Source organism: Dreissena polymorpha, chromosome 11 (assembly GCF_020536995.1).
Source record: "Dreissena polymorpha isolate Duluth1 chromosome 11, UMN_Dpol_1.0, whole genome shotgun sequence".
NCBI classification, from domain to species: domain Eukaryota; kingdom Metazoa; phylum Mollusca; class Bivalvia; order Myida; family Dreissenidae; genus Dreissena; species Dreissena polymorpha.
This window is the reverse complement of record NC_068365.1, coordinates 85,687,713-85,703,399: the sequence shown is the minus strand read 5'-3', so window position 1 is coordinate 85,703,399 and position 15,687 is coordinate 85,687,713. Positions and strand designations below refer to the sequence as shown.

The 15,687-nt window shown below is 35.1% G+C and overlaps 1 protein-coding gene across 1 annotated transcript in view; it reads left to right on the top strand.

Moving 5' to 3' along the window:
• Window positions 1–15,174, top strand: part of LOC127851927 (discoidin domain-containing receptor 2-like) — a 164,763-nt gene extending 149,589 nt beyond the window's left edge. Inside the window, exons 14-17 of the mRNA XM_052385923.1 lie at window positions 3,373–3,500; window positions 3,874–4,071; window positions 13,046–13,280; window positions 13,943–15,174. Of these exons, the coding sequence (XP_052241883.1) occupies window positions 3,373–3,500; window positions 3,874–4,071; window positions 13,046–13,280; window positions 13,943–14,296 (915 nt within the window). The 3' untranslated portion in view covers window positions 14,297–15,174. The remainder of the gene's footprint in view (window positions 1–3,372; window positions 3,501–3,873; window positions 4,072–13,045; window positions 13,281–13,942) is intronic.
• Window positions 15,175–15,687: the final 513 nt, after the last annotated feature.

Genomic DNA, 15,687 nt, shown 5'->3' with positions numbered 1-15,687 from the left:
TATGTGTGCAAATAACACTATACGATTTGTTCATGTTCTTTAAATACAAAAGATAAGACACAATTACTTTTCGTTGGACGAACTGTATTACTTTGTCTAATATTACACCACAAACACCACTTTCTTCATGCACTGGTATACTGTTTTTTGGTCCCAGTTCGCCAGCTGTTAAAGATATGTTCGGCAACATCCTCTCAGGAAGGCCTAGACTTTTGAGTTTTGTCCTGATACAATCACCCCAATCAGTTGTAGATTCTTTCCCATTAGATTGAACGCCCAATTGTGTGGCAGTGTCAAAAGTCTCTGTCTTGGTAAACAGATTATACAATGTAATAACATTGGAAACCAGGTCTGGTTTGTCCAATAATGGCATGAAATAAGAGCTTTATCAACATATACTATCTTCATTGATTTTATTCAATATCGCTCCCATTAATCTAAAAGGAGGAAATATATATGGAATATATGTTGACCAGTGTTTTTTCCATGAAACATCATGTTACAACTGAGAATTTAGCTTCGAAGCAAATAAATCAACATTTGGTAAATATTTGTCTTTTAACATCAATTCAGTAGTGTCTAAAACATTTCTGGACGAGAAATCAGCATGGACACCTGGTAAATAAAAGGCTGTTAAGAACAGCTTCCTTGCCATACACCATTGACAAATTTCTTTTGTCAAGGAATTTTACATTCTGCATACATCCTAAATTATTTATGTAAGCAATTGCAACCATCGAGTCTGATTCAATAGCAATGTAAATTTCGGAGTTATCTATCGACATCTCAAGATTTCAATGCAAAGAAAATTGCAAGCAATTCCAAAACATTTATATAATAATTTGTTTCTTGCAATGACCATCTACCACCTGACCGTTTCCTTTCTTGTACACAATATGACCCATATCCTTGATTAGATGCATCTGATTGAATCCACAAAGAAAGAGGTTTTTGCCTGTAATCTCCTTTCCATGTTTCGTTTGGACATTATCCAACCAGCATTTTATTTCATTGCAAGAATCTGAATTTAACATGATCATTGAATCGTAATCTGGAATTGCATTCAAAATTTGTACATTTTGCCTTTCTTAATTCCTGTAATGCATTTGGGCTTCCATAATAGCAAAAATGCATTTATCAGCAAACCAATAAAAGATGCCAATTCCCTAATTGGAACTTTTTGTTAAGGAACCTAGATGCAGACTGCTTTATTTTCTGTACTTTTTCATAAAATAAAACTACCATAAATTTCATTGAATCTATTATAAAACCAAAAATATGTAATGCTTTGAACAGGAATAATGATTGATTTTTCATTGTTTATAACTAATCCAAACGACTTTAATAACTCAATCATGGTTTCACCATCTTTTGCACATAAATGTTTATCTGTATTAATGCCAATTGAGTCGTCAATATAATATTAGCATCTGATACTCCTACTACGAAAAGAAGCATATACTGGCTTCAATACTTTGGTGAATACAAATGGTGCTGACGAAAGTCGAATAGAAGGCAGACAAATGTTGAGAAACTTTGAATATTCTTTACTTATGAGAATTGACCAATAAGCAGATTGTAAATCCAGTATAATAAACCAGTCATTTGGGTTGTATTAATTAAAGAACAAAATTCAAGGTTTCTTGTTTAAAATTTCTCATAACATACAAACTCATTTAATTGTTTTAGATTTATGAATGGCCTAAACTTGCCATTTGGTTTTGGCACCAAAAAAAAATTTGAAATGAATTCTCCATCCTCATATTCTGAACATTCAATCGCATGTTCATGTAACATTTTATTAATTTCTTGATCAACAAGACTTTTTAAACAATTTTTTCCAGGTAATTTTTATTGTACTGGATTTGTTTCAAAATTAATATGATACTCTTGAACTGTTTGTAACATCCATTTATCCGATGTTATTTTTGCCTATTTATCAAAATATGATATTATTCTTTCAGACCTTCTTACCTTACATTAAATTTTGCGCCTCTACTTTAGGGCTGAAGTTACTGTGCACGATGGCGACATCTTTGCCGGTGTACTGGCATAATTATGCACGTGTCTGAACTGACCATACTGTTGTCTAGGCATTGTTGCTTGAATGCCGAACATGGGACCACTGCCATATACAATAAAATACAATGTATATTTTAAGTTTGTGTATATATGACAATATAACATTAACTATGTATAGCTATTTAGTTTACCAACATATGTAATTGAACCTGTCCAAAGGACAGTCAATGAATCAGATATCAGTTCCTTCATCTGTGGCAACTTTGAAATATATCATGCTGAACAAACTTTGACTGGGACAAAATACGGATCATGCCTGCAGTTACATAACCATTGTAGGGTCTTGCCCTGTATGTGCCTTTGCCACGAGATACTCTCATTGGGCCATTGTCTAACTCTATCAAATTACCGGTTTTATTTTCTTCTTTACTTTTCTGCTTTTCTGTTTGCTTCGCAGATTTTTTCTTACCGGAAGAGGAAACGTTCGGATTACTATTATTCGGCTTTGTAGCCTTAGAGGCTAACTTTTGGGGGCCCTAAACGGGGAACAATTGCCCGCCGATTTATGAGTAGGCATATCCTCGGTTTCAAACCCAGAAAATTCTTCCTCATCAGATTGCAAAATATACAGGACATCGTCCTTATCTCCTTTATCTTTGCTTGACATTGTCAAGCAATTTGGCAGTGAAAATGGCACGTGCTTATATGCAACAAACAATTAGAAATGTATGGCAACAAGTAGTCCGTGCACGTGCCGTAGTTTATAAAACTGAAATAATACAATATTTTCCAAACGCTTTCTGTATGAGTTCGCAGTTAGCAGGCACTTTGTATATTTCAATAATGTTATTTACTTGGCACTATTTTGTACAAAAAATGGACGACCGCGTCCTCGTTTATGTGTAGCTAGATAGGTCTCTAAAATGGCTATGAGTTTCCTCGTGCAAGGTGCGGTATTTATATAGCTGTGGTCACGTGTGAAAACCTCACACAATTTCATTTTTTTACTTTAAAGTAGCAAAATAGACTGGTCACTGGAGTGATATGCTTGTATATTGGAGGCTGGAGGCCTTATGAAAATGATGTGCAATAATTGGATACTGTTGTTTCCTTGAGAACATGAACATTTTAATATGCCCTATATTCCTGTGTATTCTTTATACATCCATTCTCTGGTAGGTTCACCTGTGTTATAACTTATCAATCTATTCTCATGTAGGTTCACCTGTGTGATACATGTAACTTATCAATCCATTCCAATGTAGGTTCACCTGTGTGATACATGTTACTTATCAATCCATTCCTGGTAGGTTCACATGTGTGATAACTTATCAATCTCTTACCATGTAGGTTCACCTGTGTGATGCAGTGAACATAAGTCACTTTGTGGAGGAGGACTTCATAATGAATCGCACACTGTCCAGACCGTGCCTGGTGGCCGTGAAAATACTCAGAACCAACGCAGAGGACAGAGCCAGGTTGGTAGGCACACCTTAAAATGTTCATTAGGTAGACACACAGTCTGTTTGGGGTGGCAGGGGATAAAGCCAGGTTGGTAGGCATACAGTCATTGTGGAGAGGGAGGGGACATAGCAAGGTTTGTAGACAAACAGTCGACTTTGGATGGGAGGGAACAGAGCCATGTTGGTAGGCAGGCTGTAATCTTGGGGAGGGAGGTGACAGAGCCAGGTTGTAAGGCACACCTTCATCTTGGGGAGAGAGGAGTTAGTAGACACACGGTCGTCTTGGAGTGTGAAAGGACAGTGGCTAATCTGGGACAACACTGTATGCAAATGTATTAAGCCTTGTTTTATTAATGTGTGGCTTAAATGTATATTTGATGATTTGCAGAAAGGACTTTCTGAAGGAGATCAAGATCATGTCCCAGCTACGGGACCCTAACATCGTGCGTGTTCTGGGCGTATGTACGGGGGAGGAGCCACTGTGTATGATAGTAGAGTACATGAAGTATGGAGACCTCAACCAGTTTCTGCTGGACCACGTGCTGGAGACACCTTCCGCACAGGCTATCAACGCTAAAATTCTCAGGTGAGTCATTGAGATGCTGTCTGTGCAGGCTATCGACACTAAAATACTCATGTGATTCACAGACTGCTATTGTTTTACAGACTACATTTATAATCAAGTCAATCCACTTTCAAATAAATCAATTCATGTCTAATAAAAATGCACCCTATTATACCCCTATATTCATATCAATACACTTATAATCAAAGCAATCCACTTATAATTCACTTATGTTCCACTATTTAACTTAGTAACCCAATTAAAATCCACTTTAATCTGAGAAATGCAATTATAAGCCACTTTTAATCCAAGCAATTCACTTTAATTCCACTTTTAATCTGAGTAATCCACTTAAAATTCACTTTGAATCAAAGCAATGAGCTTATAATCCACTTTTAATCTAAGCAACCCATTTAAAATCCACTTTTAATATAGCAATCATCTTATAATCCATATTGAATCAAAGCAATACACTTATAATTCACTTTAAATCAAAGCAATTGACTTATGATCCACTTTTAATTCAAGAAATCTAGTTATAATCCATTCATAATCAAAGCACTGCACTGCATCTGCAACTGTTCAGATTTTGATGAAGAGTTATCCTGTTCTGTTATCAATAAAATGGTTTGTTACTTCTATAAATAGACCTGTTTCTGACACTGACACAATGTTGACCACCGGTTCAGTACTCATAACTATAAAAATGTATTGTCGTGAATTACATATGTTTATGCCCCCGGCAGGGTGGCATATAGCAGTTGAACTGTCCGTCAGTCCGTCTTTCTGTCTGTCAGTCTGTGCGTCCGTCCGAAAACTTTAACATTGGTCATGACTTTTGCAATATTGAAGAAAGCAATTTGATATTTGGCATGCTTGTGTATCTCATAGAGCTGCACTTTTTAGTGGTAAAAGGTCAAGGTGATCCTTCAAGGTCAAAGGTCAAATATATGGCTTCAAAGCGGCGCAGAAGGGAGCATTGTGTTTCTGACAAACACATCTCTTGTTAGCTCACCTGAGCACAACGTGCTCATGGTGAGCTTTTGTGATCACTTTTTGTCCGTTGTCCGTTGTGCGCGTCATTATTTGCGTTGTTAACACCCTAGAGGCCACATTTATTTCCAATCTTCATGAAATTTGTTCAGAAGATTGGTCTCATTAATATCTTGGATTAGTTCGAAAATGGTTACGTTTGCTTGAAAAACATGGCTGCCAAGGGGCGGGGCATTTTTCCTTATATGGCTATATATGGCTATAGTAAAATCTTGTTAACACTCGAGAGGCCACATTTATTGTCTGATCTTCATGAAACTATATCAGAAAATTCATCCTAATGATATCTTGGACGAGTTTGAAAATGATGTCGGTTGGTTGAAAAACATGGCTGCCAGGGGGGCGGGGCATTTTTCCTTATATGGCTATAGCAAAACCTTGTTACTACTCTAGAGGCCACATTTATTTTTCGATCTACATGTAACTTGCTCAGAAGATTTGTCAGAATGATATCTTGAATGAGTTCAAAAATGGTAACCTTTGGTTTAAAAACATGGCTGCCAAGGGGCTGGGCATTTTTCCTGATATGGCTACATATGGCTATAGTAAAATCTTGTTAACACTCTTGAAGCCACATTTATTGTCCAATCTTCATGAAACTTGGTCAGAAGATGCATCCCAATAATATCTTGGGCGAGTTCGAAAATAATGCTGGTTGGTTGAAAAACATAGTCACGTGGTCTTGGCGCGAACGGTCGTAATTTTCAAGTGGGAAAGAAATTTTGGATTATTTAATTAAATCTAAACGTCTTATAGTGATATTTTAGTGTTTTTTATGTGCAAATGTGTGCAAATGTGTGCTTTATCAAAATGTGATATTGATCGATGACAAGAACGTGAGATAAAAAGAGGAAAGAAAGAAACAGTAGTGACAATGATCCAAATAACCGGAAAATATGTAAACAAAGAGGCCCGTCTGGGGAGTCAGCAAACGCGTCAGTAAGCGAAGTTTTGCACTGGACTAACTCTGTGCTTTATGGTGAAGATAATTTAGAAAGTAGCGTATTTGAACAGGTTTGTGACAGTGCTGCAATGGCGGAAAATAATGCTGAACCAACAATCCGGAGTTTAATGACATTCATGAAAAATGTAAGTGATCGCCTTGAGTCTGTAGAAAAGAAAATGGGCGGCATAGACTCTATCGAGAAGAAAATGTGTAGCATGGAGAAAGATTTGAATAAACTTTGGGTTGCCCAAGAAGATCGAGTAAGGAAGGTAGACGAGCGCGTTACACGTATTGAGGACAATGTGGACGGGGCGGACATCCACGCGGCGCAGCTGTCGGAGCGGGTTCAGAAGCTGGAGAAACAGAGGGATATCCTGCGTGACAACGTAACTTACCTCCAGTCGCAGTCAATGCGCAATAATCTAATATTCACGGGGGTATCGGAGGACAATTCGAATGGAAGTGAGCCACCGGAAACAACAGAGAAGAGGCTATGCCAGCACCTCCATGACGCCTGTAAGATAGCTCGTGACGTTGCGGACTCCATAAAGTTCGAAAGGGTGCACCGTTCACCGGGTTCACCAATTTCTGGCAAGGTCAGAAATATAGTGGCGAAATTTACATATTTCAAGGACAGAGAGAGCGTTCGAAAGTGCTGGAAAGAGTTAGATGGGACTGTGCACCGTGTGTTCGAACAATTTCCACAGGACGTAATCGAAAAACGGCGTAAATAAGTGCCTAAGATGAAGGAGGCAAGGCGACAGGGTAAGCGTGCGAACCTGGTATTCGATACGCTTTACATCGACGGAAACGCGGTGCGAGCGTAGGGGCACGAAGGCAGTGAGATATCCATACTATCATGGAATGTACATGGACTGAGTGAATGTAAAAAAATCTAGTACTGAGTTTTTAAATATTTAATGTTCTTCTGATATATGTTTCTTATTTGAATCATGGACCAAAGCTTCTAGTAACATTACAATCAATGGCTATCAATCCTTTAAAGCCACACACCTTGAAATGAAGTACATGTTAATCAATACATATAGATGCAATTTGAAAGTGTGCAAAATTGTCATTAAATCTAAAGCCTAGTTAGCAAGTTATTTATTATTTTTGTAAATTTTAAAACCGAAAGTAGGATATACATCCATTTCGACACACGCGATTATTTTTAAGTTTAAAAGGGCAGAAAAGACGGATTTCTACCTTGAAACCACCAGATATATTCTAATTAAGATAGATAAAATTACATCTATAGCCTAGTTAGCAAGTAATTTATTATTTTCCAAACGGTACCGCTTTTTAAACCGAAAGTAGGATTTCTAGACGTATACGTCCATTTTCGACAAAAATGATTATTTTTAAGTTTTAAAGTGCAAAAGAGACGGATTTTTACCTTGTAACCACCAGACATATTCTTATTGGCATAGATAAAATATGTTTCTTATTTATACTTAAATTTACTATGTCATGTATTTCATTTCAAGGTGTGTGGCTTTAACTTTTTTAGAAAATTTCAACACAGGAATGCACGGCGATGCAGCGGTGGAATTGTTATTTATTTTAAAGACAATCTGAAAGATGGCATCGAAATTGTTCGTAACCATCACGACACTATTATTTGGTTAAAACTTAAACATGATTTTTTAATACTGCTAATGATATGTATATACGTGGAAGCTATGTATGGGGAGAAGATTCTCCAGTTTATAATACCATTAACGTGGATCTTTTTGATATTTAAAAAAATGATGTTTCATATTATTCTGAACTTGGTAGTGTCTTTGTAACAGGAGATCTGAATAGCAGAACCAGTAATAAATGTGATTTTTTTGTATATGACTCAATTAATACTGTACTTGACGATTTTGAATATATACCAGACCACTCCTCAGTTAGGGCCTCTATTGATACAATACACAATAATCATGGGATTAAATTGCTCGATATATGTAAATCAACCACTTTACGTATTGTCAATGGAAGAATAGGTGATAGTTGTAAACAAACATTCTTTTCAAGTAACGGTTCATCTGTCATTGACTACTTATTGACCAATGAATGCAACTTTCCATTGATATCACAATTTACTGTTGGCGAATTTAACGAGTGGAGTGATCATGCTCCGTTGCACTTTTCATTGTTTGGTTATAATTGTCTACCTAGTTACGAGACATTCTCCGATGTCAAATATAAATGGGACAGTTCGCGTAGAGATGAATTTCGCTCAAGAATTATTTCGAAACTTCCTCTTTTAAATGATATTGTTATACGTATTGATAATTCGAGCCAATTGTCAATTAACTCCATTATAGATAAATTCACAGCCACAATTCGCAGTGAAGCGGATGAGTTATTCTCAAAATCGTACAAGTACAGTAATAAACCTTCATTCAATACTGACAGTAGTTTAAGCATGCAGATTGGTTTGACAACGAATGTTTTACTGCACGAAATCACTACCATGACGCTTTAAAATATTTAAACCTTAACATGACCGATTTAAATAGAAAAGTGTTGTGCGAAAAAAAAGTATTTATAAGAAATTAATTATGAAAAAGAAAAATATTGTATATCAGCGTAAAATGACAGAAATTGAATGTTTGAAAAGTAAAAAGCGGAAAGATTTTTGGAAAATTTTCAGATAAAAAAATAAAAGTAATTGCAATAAAATTCCATTAGACGTATTTAAAGAGTTTTTTTAAAATTTAAGTAATACTAATTCGGACAATCATCATGCACAGGCATGATATGTTGTTTACGTTGATATGCTTAAATGTTTTGATAGCATATATCGCAATGCATTATGGCTAAAAATGTACAAATCCGGTATACAAGGCAAAATATTACGAATAATTAAAAATATGAATGAAAATGTCAAATCATGTGTAAAAGCATGCTCGACATACTCTGAATACTTTAGCTACGCCGTTGGTCTACGACAAGGGGAGGTAATGTCTCCTATTCTATTTTCATTGTTTGTCGAGGACTTAGAACATTTTTTACAAGATAGTGTCCATTCTGGTTTAAATATAGAAGATATAATTTTAATTTTACTGTTGTTTGCAGACGATATGGCGATTTTGGGTAAATCACCCGAAGAAATACAATCTCATTTAGACAACCTTTACCTTTATTGTAACTCATGGGGACTTAATGTTAATACTAGCAAAACAAAAATAATGGTTTTTCGGAAAAGAGGTAGAATTCTCCGAGATGAGACTTGGACATATTATGGGGAAACTATAGATGTCGTTGATAATTTTAACTATTTGGGTACTGTTATTAATTATACTGCTAGTATAATCTTAAACCAGGAGCAGTTAGTAGGTAAAGCCCTTAAGGCTATGAATACTTTGCTTTATAAATGCAAACAGTATGATCTAAAACCTAGAATATTGTGTCAATTGTTTGATGCCTTTGTTGGCTCTATTTTAAATTATGCATCAGAGAAATGGGGTTTTAATAAATTCAAAGATATTGAACGCATTCATTTAACATTTTGTAAAGGGTTGTTCTATGTTAAAAGCAATACATGTAATGCAACGGTATATGGTAAATTAGGTAGACACCCACAGAATGTAATTAGATATGTTCGTATTGTAAAATATTGGCTTAAAGTTGTTAATAGTGAAAATATTATCATAAAAGCTGTGTATAACCAGGAGATAAATGATTGTGATAAAGGGTATAAAAATTGGGTTTCGAATGTGAAAAAGTTATTAAATGATTATGGATTTTCATATATATTCGAAAATGCAAATATGATAAATACAAAGTCGTTTTTATGTGAATTAAAATGTAGAATTGTAGATGCTCTTAAACAAGAATGGTTTGGCAATGTGAACGATATTTCTGTTTTAGATATGTATAGAATATTAAAAACAACTCTTAAATACGAAACTTACTTAGATTTACTGCCAAAAAATTTGTGTACATACTTTGTTAAACTAAGGGCTTCTGCCCACCCTTTGAGAATTCAAACTGGAAGATACGCACGTAATAATATTCCCCGTAATGAAAGATATTGTCAATGTTGTGAGCAAAGGGACATAGAGGATGAATTCCACTTTATATGTAAATGTCCATGTTTCCAGCAATTAAGACAAAATTATATAAAAATTGTTTACTATGTGAATCCATCAGTTTTTAAGTTCCATACTTTATTGAACTCAACTTGTAAAATTGAAATTATAAATTTGTGTAAATATATGAAGGAAGCTCTGGCCGTAAGACATTCTGTCACAAATAATATTGCCAGCGAAAACCAAAGTAGTTTCTTACTGCTAGTAAAACGATATATATTTAGCTACGGTAATGTAAAGTCTTTCTTCTTTGTTAAATATACTTTGTCTCAAATTGTTATATTACATTTTGTATATTGTTATAACTCATACGTTGTAATATATAGACAAGTGACAATATTTTGTATTATATTTTGTGTATTTAGACGATGTACATTTGTATAAGTCTTAATAAACCGTCTGTTCTGTTCTGTTCTGTTCTTATATGGCTTTAGTAAAACCTTGTCAACACTCTAGAGGCCACATTTATTTTCCGATCTTCATAAAACTTGGTCAAAAAATTGTCCCAATGATATCTTGGACGAGTCTGAAAATGGTAACCTTTGCTTGAAGAACATGGCTGCCAAGGGGCGGGGTATTTTTCCTTATATGGCTATAGTAAAATCTTGTTAACACTCTAGAGGCCACATTTATTGTCCAATCTAAATGAAGCCTGGTCAATAGATACATCTCAATAATATCTTAGAAGAGTTAAAAAGGATGCCCTTTGGTTGAAAAACATGGCCACCAGGGTGCGGGGCATTTTTCCTTGTATGGCTATAGTAAAACCTTGTTAACACTCTAGAGGCCATATTTATTTTCCAATCTTCATGAAACTTGGTCAGAAGAGTTGTCCCAATGATATATTGTATGAGTTCGAAAATGGTTTTAGTTTCTTTAAAAACATGGCCACCAGGGGGCGGGGCAGTTTTCCTTATAATGCTATATATATATTGCTTTTGTAAAAACTTGTTAACACTCTAGAGGCCACATTTATTGTCCAATCGTCGTGAAATATGGTCATAAGATTTGTCTTATTGATATCTTGGATGAGTTCGAAAATGGTTACGTTTGCTTGAAAAACATGGCTGCCAAAGGGCGGGGCATTTTTCCTTATATGGCTATATATGGCTATAGTAAAATCTTGTTAACAATCTAGAGGCCACATGTATGGTCCGATGTTCATGAAACTCGGTCAGAAGATTCATCCCAATAATATCTTGGACAAGTTCAAATATGATGACAGTTGGTTGAAAAATATGGCCACCACGGGGGTGGGGCATTTTTCATTATATGGCTATAGTAAAACCTTGTTAACACTCTAGAGGTCACATTTATTTCCGATCATCATGAAACTTAGTCAGAAGATTTGTCCCAATGATATATTGGATTATTTCGAAAATGGTTTTAGTTGCTTTAAAAACATGGCCACCAGGGGCGGGGCATTTTTTCTTATATGGCTATATATGGCTTTAGTAAAACCTTGTTAACACTCGAGAGGCCACATTTATTGCCCAATCTTCATGAAATTTGGTCATAAGATTGGTCTTAATGATATTTTGGATGAGTTCGAAAATAATTATGTTTGCTTGAAAAACATGGCTGCCTAGGAGCGGGGCATTTTTCCTTATATGGCTTTAGTAAAATCTTGTTAACACTCTAGAGGCCACATTTACTGTCAGATCTTGATGAAACTTGGTCAGAAGATTCATCCCAATAATATCTTGAACGAGTTAAAAAAAAAGATGCCGGTTGGTTGAAAAACATGGCTGCCAGGGGGCGGAGCATTTTTCCTTAGATGGCTATAGTAAAACCTTGTTAACACTCTAGAGGCCACATTTATTTTGCGATCTTCATGAAACTTGGTCAGAAGCTTTGTCCCAATAATATCTTGTTATTTCAGGTGAGCGACTTTGGGCCTTTAAGGCCCTCTTGTTTTAAGTTATTTCACTTGTTCTCCTCCCATGATTATCCCATATATTGATTGGAAGTCTGAGTCCTTGACTCACAAAAACCTCTGGGGATGCAAAGTTTCTAATTATGTGAGTCGCAAAAATGCATTAGAATTTCATTTTTTTATATAGTTTAATATTTGGACTCGCTCTTTCAATTCGGGGACTCATAGATTAGCAAGTTATTGAGTCCTAGGACTCTGATGAGAAAATTTGTAAAACAATATCACTGACTCATCATTTACTCCTATTGTAATCTTCTTAGTATCTTGAAACTCCTTTTTATGCACTCCTCTGAGTTTTTGTAGCTTATCTAAGCATAAGGTGCTTATGGTGAGCTGTTGCAATCAGTCTATGTCCAGCGTTGTGCACTGTCTGTCTCGCATGGTGTTGGCAAAGTTTAGCTAGTCATTATTTAAGAGGCCACATTTTGTTTTATTAAGACTTGATTAAACATGGTCAGAATATTTTTCTTGGAAATATCTAGAATACATTAAAAAATCTGGGTCACATGCCTCCAAAAACTAGGTCGCCATGTCAAATCTTATTTTAAAAATTCTAACAACTCTAGAAGCCACATTAATGATCAACCTCTATGAAACTTGGACAGAATATTTATTTCTACAATATCTAATCCAAGTTTGAATCTGGGTCAAGTGTGTCAGAAATAAGGTCACCTGCTCTGATCTTTAAAAACCTATAGTACCACTCTAGAAACCACATGTAAGACTCAATCTTGATGAATCATGAATTAAATGGTTATCCTGACAATATCAAGGCCATGTTTGAATCTTTGTCAAATCGGGTCTACAACTATCTCACCAGGACAAGTCTTCAACAATTGCAGTACCTTGACTTCAGGTGAGTGCTGCTTTAGGGCCATCATGGTTCTCTTGTTCTTTAAAAAGATGCTATTGTTGAAAAAAAAACACACATATCCGATATTGTTAGTACATACTATATATCGCATATTTCAGTTACGGGTGCCTGATCTACATGGCGTCCCAAATTGCCTCTGGCATGAAGTACCTCGAGTCTCTGAACATGGTGCATCGTGACCTCGCTGTACGCAACTGCCTTGTTGGCATGAACTTCACTATCAAGATTTCTGATTTTGGGATGAGTCGGAGTTTGTACAGTGCTGACTATTACAAGATAGAAGGACGAGCTGTGCTTCCGATACGATGGATGGCCTGGGAGTCTATACTACTGGTAAAGTGACGTCAAAACTGGAATGGGACTCACATGATTCACCTTTGTCATGTGGGGAACTTAATCATAAATTAATATTTTCAAGCGTTAAATTGATAAACTGGTGTAAGTGCTTGGCATTTCTATGGCAGGTACATAAGTTTTAAATATGAACCTTGTTAAAAATGAAAAAAGTTTCGGTGTCACTGGTACTTGAATAATACTCAACAAATGTTTGAAAACATTTAATCAGAAAGTTATGTGCAAATGAAATTTTGTTCATTCAACTTGTAAATTGAAATCAGAAAATGGCAATGATACCGGTGTTTTAGATTTAGTTTTACAATTTGATTAAGGCAGGGGCAGACTCGTCTGACATTTCAAATCCTTTCATAACAAATATTTTTCAAAAACATTAGTTTTAAGTACAAACTTATTTTTTTAATATTGGAGTTGAATGGTTTTACACATTTAACAAATATTATTATATTTATTCATCCAGATTGTAGAAATTTAATAAACTATTTTTATTTATTGTTAATCCATACTAATAAAAGCCCACTTTTTTACATCATCACAATCATTGGAAATGACAGTGCTAGGACAAAATATTAAGAGTATTTAAGCAAAAATTCATCGACATTAACTTAAGGTGTATAGCTTTGTTTGCTATATTTGTTTAGGGCAAGTTTACGACAAAGTCAGACGTCTGGTCCTTTGGAGTTACGCTATGGGAAATATTGACTTTTGCCCGTGATCAGCCATATGATAATCTAAGTGATCATCAAGTGATTACCAACGCAGGACATTTCTACAGAAACGATGGACAGCAGATGCTTCTACCACAGCCCATTGTGTGTCCCCGTGAGATTTACGACATGATGGTCGAATGTTGGAACCGCTCTGACTGTGAGCGACCCACATTCAAAGACATACACATGTTCTTGTTACGAAAGAACATGGGATACAATCCAAAGGATGAAAAGTTGAACCAAAGTTCCAGTGTGTTAGTTGCAGTGACTAAATATCGAAGTTGAACTGTTACAGCTAAGCTATTGACTCATTCTGTTCTCTTATCTCAAGAATTGGAAGCAAGATAAAGCTTAAAGCCTTCATCAATTCTTTCAGTGTCCTATTTTGCTATTTACTAAGAAATGTCTCAGTCAACGACTTGAGTAAATAGTAACTAATATTATTTCTTTCTTAATTTGTGCTAACTGTTATATTTATATATGACCGGTTAATATTTTTCAAATTAAAAAAAAACGACACTGCATTGTTTACAATTAAGTGTAAAAATTCTTTAGTTGAAGGAATTTAGAATAGTCATTGTTGATAATTAAATGGGAAGGAAAGTGTCAAGAATGTCTTCTTTTAAAAGTTTGATATTATTTGTTTTATAACAGAAGTAGCACACCTTCTTGCTCCATACGTCTTTAAGTGCAATGTGTACCCTGTAGAGTACAGTCAGACTTTGTTACCTCAAAACAGTCTAAGAAACTTGTTGACAGTTTGACCAACAATTTTTGTTTTGAAAAATTGTCCTAGATTCAAGAAACGAATGTATACATTATATTGAAACCCTCGCAATAACACTCACGACTATGAAGCCTGTAAACAATGCTAAATCAAGTATGAATAATAATCAATAGCAATCAGAACAAAAATGTTTCAAGGAAATTGTATGTATAACGAAATGAATATATAATGACAAGTTCAAAAGATCTTGCTGTTTACAATGACCCTATGCTAGATTTTTGTGCTTGATTTTATAACTGATGTTTAAACATTAAAATTGATGTTGAAATTCTTAATTGCATCAAAACACAATCGTACAAGACTAAATATTACATTATATGTGTTTATTAAAGTTGGTAAAATTGTGATGTTGGAATGTAAATTGCCTTTAATTATTAATTAATTTTGGGGTAACAACGTTCAACTGTTTATGTAAGAATAGTATTTGTATCAAACATTTTGCTTAGAATAAGTAAAAATCTGACGAACCTTGTTCATATTCAGCAATGTAGTACACTAATTTTATTATTCTTTGTATTCTTTACAATGTCAGTGAACATTTGTATACATTCTACCAGTGTTCAGAATCACATTGCTATCATGTCATTATTTGTTACCGGTTTATGGTGCCATTTTTTAATTTTTGTTGTGAACTCTATTTAGGTGAATAATTATTCTTTAGATATTTTCATATTGACCTTCTAAATGATTTAAGCCGCGTCATGCGAAAATGGGTCTTATTTAATGTGCTCCAGAAAAGCCTGCTTATTCGTCGCTCTATTCAGGAGCTACCTTGTCCGCTATTGAGACCACTAAATCTTACATGACTTTATAGCAAACATTGTAGCTCCTCACCATACTGGACAAATTCGCAGGCTGGTTTGGAGCTACTTTGGCAGCATATGGCAAA